General features: G+C 45.3%; 1 protein-coding gene across 1 annotated transcript; it reads right to left on the reverse strand.

Moving 5' to 3' along the window:
* Positions 1-1,131: 1,131 nt before the first annotated feature.
* nrl (neural retina leucine zipper) lies at positions 1,132-5,805 on the reverse strand (the record flags this gene model as incomplete). The annotated part of the gene is made up of 4 exons (XM_049587122.1): positions 1,132-1,293; positions 3,407-3,625; positions 4,798-5,097; positions 5,206-5,805. Coding segments are annotated over 4 exons (1,281 nt in total), but the record flags the coding sequence as incomplete, so codon positions are not given.
* Between the last annotated feature and the right edge of the window lie 312 nt (positions 5,806-6,117).

The following is a 6,117-nucleotide window of genomic DNA, read 5'->3' on the forward strand; positions in this document are numbered from 1 at the left end:
TGAAAAGACTGTTTGCATTTTTTTTATTATCCCTGCACCATTAATTTTCTGTTGCATCCGTTAGCCCACAGTACCCGAGTCCACAGTGACCAGCTCTGTGGTGCCGCATGTTGCATTAATATGGTGATCGTCCCTGTTACAGAGGTGTTCCATCTGCCCAAAAATAGCTTCTCTAGTCTGGAGAACTGGACACAACCACACAAATCATGCCACACTCTTTTCGCCTGCTGCGATGGGTTTCTCTCTCTCTCTTTCACCATATGCAGTCGCTTTAGTTCAGCACACTACCAGCTCCTTGTATGTAAAAACCCATTTTTAGAGCAAACAGCAAGTCTTCTCCAACCAGCAAAAAGGTAGATTTCTTTGCTAAAACACAAGAGCAATATCCCCACTATTCTGGGATGTTTAGCACAATCACTGGAAGATTCCTATGAAAGGTATCCTTGTACATTCTTTAATCTATGATTATTCATCTTACAAAGAATAACAAGTCTTGGTGAGCTTAAACACTTTGGTAGGCAACTGTGAAATATTAGCTGGCAAATACAACTGCATGCCGTGGATACTTTATCCAAGCCCATACCACTCCACATCCAGCACCACTGCACTACTCAGACCTCTGCAGCTTTAGCAGCTTATTATAAAAAAACACAACTACAGTTTGAGCCTCGACCGCTCATCTGGAGAGTTCATTGCAGCTATATAATATTGCATAGATAATATGCTCAGCAGTGTCAGGGACTATTGATGAGTTTTAATGCAAGATAAAGCTTTGTCGATCCATTTTTCAGAGTCTTGTTTGTCCGCTGTTGCACACTCAGCTCAGTTATGTGCAACTATCATTCACAGTGAAGTAAAAGAGTCCATGAAGCAGCCTAGAGCTGAGTCTAACCCTACGAATTAACAGTCAATTCCCCTTTATTCACTCAAGAGTGGTTTTCACAGTTGTATCGCCCCAAAAACTGCCTGCCAATGCCTCTCTTTCACTTTCTCTCACACACACAAACACATACACACACATACACATCCTTGTTTTCTTCCCCAAGTCTGATTACTCATCATTGATTGCTCCACGTTGGCTGGTTTCTCATTCCTCTTGGTTTTTTTCTTCCTCTCCCCTGTGGGTTAAGCTCAGAGGAAGTAGTCAGGGGGAGGGGAAGGTGGGTTGCTGGTGCGGGTCGGTGGGGCGTCGCCACCGATGCCGTGGTTCGTGCTGAGGAGCTTCTCGTAGCGAGCCTTGTAGGCGTCTCTCTCCCTCAGCACTCGAGTCAGCTCACACTGTAGCTGGTCCAACTGAGGAGGAGAAAATAAATATCTTTGTGCTTTTGCTGAGACACAGTGCAAAGATGTTCACTTTTTATTCACGCAAGTGTCAGGAATGTAGGGAATTTAGGACTGTTATGGCTTTAGGCATTGGCATTTTGACTGGTTTTCTATAAGCCTCGCTTTCACTATGCAATTCTGTCTGCCACTTGGTACAATCCATAGATTTATAATAATGCCTAGATACTGGATACCAAGGTGGTGCCTGTTAATTCCAATGGAGTCGCTTGCCTGGCACATATGACAAAAACGTTTTTAGCTTCTGGGTTTACTTCCCTGGCATGCAGCTCACTAAATATGGGCAGTACAAGTTCCCACTCAGCTCACAGACTTTAAATAATGATGACGTCACAGATTTTTTAAATTGCTTTCCTTGGCTCATGGAAAGTTTTACAAGTATAAAACCTCCATGGATCAAAAATGGAAAGAACCATAATTGACTTTGTTTGCAGTTCGATGTGTCCTGTTGTGTGTTGTCAACAGTTTTACAGATATCTTTTATAATGGTGGCCTATGGGGAAAATGCTCTGTAGGCCTAAGGGGACTTTTGTGCTGCAATACCATGAGTGGCCACTGGGAAAACTGGCTTTAAGGCTAACCTACTTTCCTGGGGCGCTGGTATGATCTTGAACTATGACGACTAGATTTATGGCACAAACGACATGTGTCAACCATGGATATATAAAGAGAACTGGATACAGTGCCGGAGGCAGAGGCAGTTCCTATGAAAGTTGCTCACTGGTGCATGAAGCCAAACAAAGCTTGATTTCTGCAGAATAAAATTACCGCATTTTGCCGCAAATTGCCGAATGGCTAACTTCTGGTTTAGCGCTCTGCTAACTTAAATGGAGACGAAAATGACTTAATAGAGCAGCTTTTCTAGACTTTAAAAACATCATTGGCCCAAATCTCTATAGTTGGACGAGTCATTTCGCTGGGTTTTTGACAATTTAATATAGTGGGTAAACCGTGTAACCGCAACTTCCACGTCTGTCACGTGATGCTATTATGCCCAAAACCATTTTCCCCCAAAGACTTACATTGTGAAGGGGACAACTGTAAGTTAGGATACGCTTTGTGAGCATCACGAAATGATTCGTTTCACTATCGGAATTTGATACATTCAGTCCGATAAAATTACAAAAATCTAGAAGAGCCACTTAATTAAATCATTTTATCCCCATTTGAGTTAGGGGAAGGCTAAACTGGAAGTTAGCAGCTTGGTTGGCGAAGATGTGTAATGCACTCGCTCTATGGGCCCCATGATGTGGAAGGTCTGGGTAATTTCATACTCGAAAATCGGGCATTCTTGGCTTCATGAACCATTCATAGGAATGAACGGGGCTCCGCCTCCAAAGCTGTATATAGGTCTCTTTATACATCCATGCTACAAGCCCCCAGGAGCACCACTGGGCTTTGAAGCCAATTTGAAATAGTGGCCAAGTCATGGAATTACAACGTGTTGGTCTGTCACGTGATGTCATTAGGCCTAAAAAGATTGTAAGATTGTAAAACAGACATTTGTAAATCAGCAGATACATTTTTTGGAATGTCACAACCCCCACAAAATGACTCATTTGACTATCAGGATTTGATCAATTTGCTTTGATAACATTCGGAAAGTCTAGAGGAGCTGTATGATTGAATAATTTTATCCCGGCTGGCGTATGTGTCTGGTGCACTTGCTCTGTGGGCCCCAGGTTGCACAAGATCTGAATAATTTCATACCTTGGAAGTCACTTTTTTGGCTCCGTGTGCCTCTGAGCAACTTTCATTGGATTGAACAGGGTCCATATCCAGTTCTCTTTATACATCCACAGGTAGCTATCGGTAGCTATCCCCAGTTACTAATGAGTATCAATGTAAGATGGTGGAACAACTCAAATAACTGTTGAAACTCAACCTAGCAAAGGAAAAAGAGCCGCTTTGCTAGGCTCAAAGTAAAACAGAAAGCGACAGTGGCACAAACAGCAATACCACTAGGAAACACTAGGGGGATGAAAGTGTAAAGTTGTCTCTTTCCACTTTTACGATGAGTTTAGATTTATGATTAAGTTTGGGGTCTGAAAAACCTTGGGTGTACCTGTTGCGTGAGCACATGCTTCTCTGACTCCAGAGCGTGGCGATGCTGTAAGCGCTTGTAGCGGCAGGACTGGGCATAGCCGCGGTTCTTTAGCGTGCGGCGTTTCTGCTTCAAGCGCACCACCTCGTCCTTACTCACTCCCCGCAGGTGTCGGTTCAGCTCTCGCACTGACAGGCTCACCAGCTGCTCATCAGAGAAGCGCTCATTCACCCCGCACTGCTCAACAGATGGAGAAAACACACACACAGAATATGCTGTAGTTTAATGTTAACTGGCAGCGAGACACATGCTGGAGGTGATGTATGAGTGTGTACAGTTAGATGAGTGTGAAATGGATTTGTCTTTAAATACATGACTGGTGGACATGTGATGTGTTACACTAAGTGTGTGTGAGTGTGTCAGGGGGCACATTTCGGCACCACATGTCCATAATCTGTCATGTAATCTGACTGAGTGTGGGTGACAGTTATCGGGATTACGCACAGCAATAATAGCAGATATTATCATAAGCTCACACTGTGCTCCACATAGAGATCCACCCACACATCTTGATCGACCAGATTACAAAGTTTAGTTACCTAATTGAAATTACATTCAGCTCTCAACACTGTTTTATTCACAGCAAATGATTTTTCCTCCGAGCATATCAGATCATTTGAAGTGTTAGTTCTTAAATAATCATCCGTAGTATTGGCTTTAAGATTAAGATCTGGCTCGTGTAAACATCTGAAGCTCATTATAAAAGGTCGGCAAAGGAAATACAGAGAGATTTAAGTACATCAGTTACCAAATTTTGTAGCATTTATAAACAGCACATAAGTGTTTAATAAATGGTTTATAACACAGCAGAGTAGTAAGCAAATATAATTGTTTATTAATATATTTATTGACAACTTTAACTGCTTGGCGTTAATAATACAAAATATTTCCCTAAAGGAGGCGTTATAACTGAGGACAACTATTGTACATTAATAAACACTTAAAGCTGTCCTCATGTATGATTACAACGACATTATAGTGTGTTATAAACCATTTATTAGATGCTTATGTGGTGGTTATAAATGCTAAATGGAGGAGGGGGTAAAGTATAGCAGATAAATGCATGTTTTTCATTTGAGACTCTGCACCAGTGATTTAGCTCTACTTGTTGTTGCCACACAGAGAGCGATCCTTAAAGTGATGCTTCAGATAGACACAGACATTAATAACCATGTTCTAATGTCCTAATCCTAATCCTTCACTGTGCGATCCCTCTCTCCTTCCGCTCAGCCCTCTAACGCAACAAGTGTCACTGCTCAGTTCTTCCACCTCCAGAAATCTCCCATGTTGTATTGACGAACACTTCCTGTTGATCGCCATTCAACGATTAACCTATTTCACCTGATCAGGACTGATGAGCGTACCTGATTAAGTTGTGGGTGGTGATGATGGTGATGGCTGCCATGCATGGGGTGGTGCGGGTGGTGCTGATGATGGTGATGCTGGTGGTGATGAAGGCGACCCTGGGGGCTGAGGGGTTGTGGGTAGGGAGCTGAGGTGGGGGCGGCGTTTGGGAGCGAGGGCGGGGCAGATGAGAGGAAGACGAGCGGGCGATGGCACATGTCTGTCCCTTTGGGGCAGGAGATGTCGGCCCCGCTGTCGCTGCTGGAGTCCCCCAGGTTACTGCTCGAACTCTGAGAAAGCCCTGGAAACTAAAGAGGAGAGGGGGAGCATGGAAAAGGATGAAGAGGCACATAAGAGTCAGGTCTTTTTATGACAACACTCATAAGAATCATCAAGAAGAAATGACAGACTGTTACCTGTGAGCTGACAGCTGCAGCAGCTGAGTTCAGTAAAGCCTCCACAGCATCCTCACATCCCAGAAAGCCATTGACCGGCCCCCTCTCTCTGTCCCCTCGCTCTGGCACTCCCCCCAAGGCCCCCAGCAAAGTGGCGGGCCCCGTCACTTCCCCTCCAAACTGTTGCTGCAGTGCTGCCAGCCAGATCAGGTCCTCCAGCGAGGCCGGGGTGGGACCCTGAGGCCCGCCGTGGGCCGGACTGCCTTCCACGTTCCCCTGAGAGCCGGAGCTGATGCCGGAGGTGAAGCTGTTGGAGATGGAGAGCGGAAAAGAGATGGAGGAGGATGACGAAGAGAGGGAGGAGGAGCCTGAAGGTGGTGGGTGGGCATCGCTGAGTGTCGGTGAAGGTGGCAGTGAGTTGTAAGGGCTGGAGCTCAAACTGGAGTCCTGCGGAGGATGGCTGGTGTACGGAGAACTGGAGGGGTCGTGGGGGAGGCCAGATTTTGGATACGCACATGGGGGAGGGAGCGGAGGGGTGTCAGGTTTCACCTCAAACTTGAGGAGGTCAAAGTCGTTTAGGTACTCCATAGCCAGAGGGCTGGGAGGGAGAGAGGGCATGGGGAGGGAAGGAGAGGACATGGTGTCTGCTGCTGCTGCCGCTGCTGCTGGTGGGAGCTTCAACAGGGTTTTTCCGTATGTCAGGATTGTTGGAAAGTCCAATCCTCTGCCTCAGAGCAGCTCATAGACAGCAGCAGGGGTGATGTCAGGAAGTAGACTGGTGGATGAGTTTCCTCGGTGAGAAACTGTATGTCCCTGTGTCCTTGTCTCTGTTTCAGTTGTCCTGAAGGAAAGAGAGAATAAAAACAAGATGGTGTTACATGTGTTTTAGTTAAAGATCTATGGCACCATTTATAACGGATCTATAAGCTGTAG

Source organism: Epinephelus fuscoguttatus, linkage group LG10 (assembly GCF_011397635.1).
Source record: "Epinephelus fuscoguttatus linkage group LG10, E.fuscoguttatus.final_Chr_v1".
In the NCBI taxonomy this organism is placed as follows: Eukaryota; Metazoa; Chordata; class Actinopteri; order Perciformes; family Serranidae; genus Epinephelus; species Epinephelus fuscoguttatus.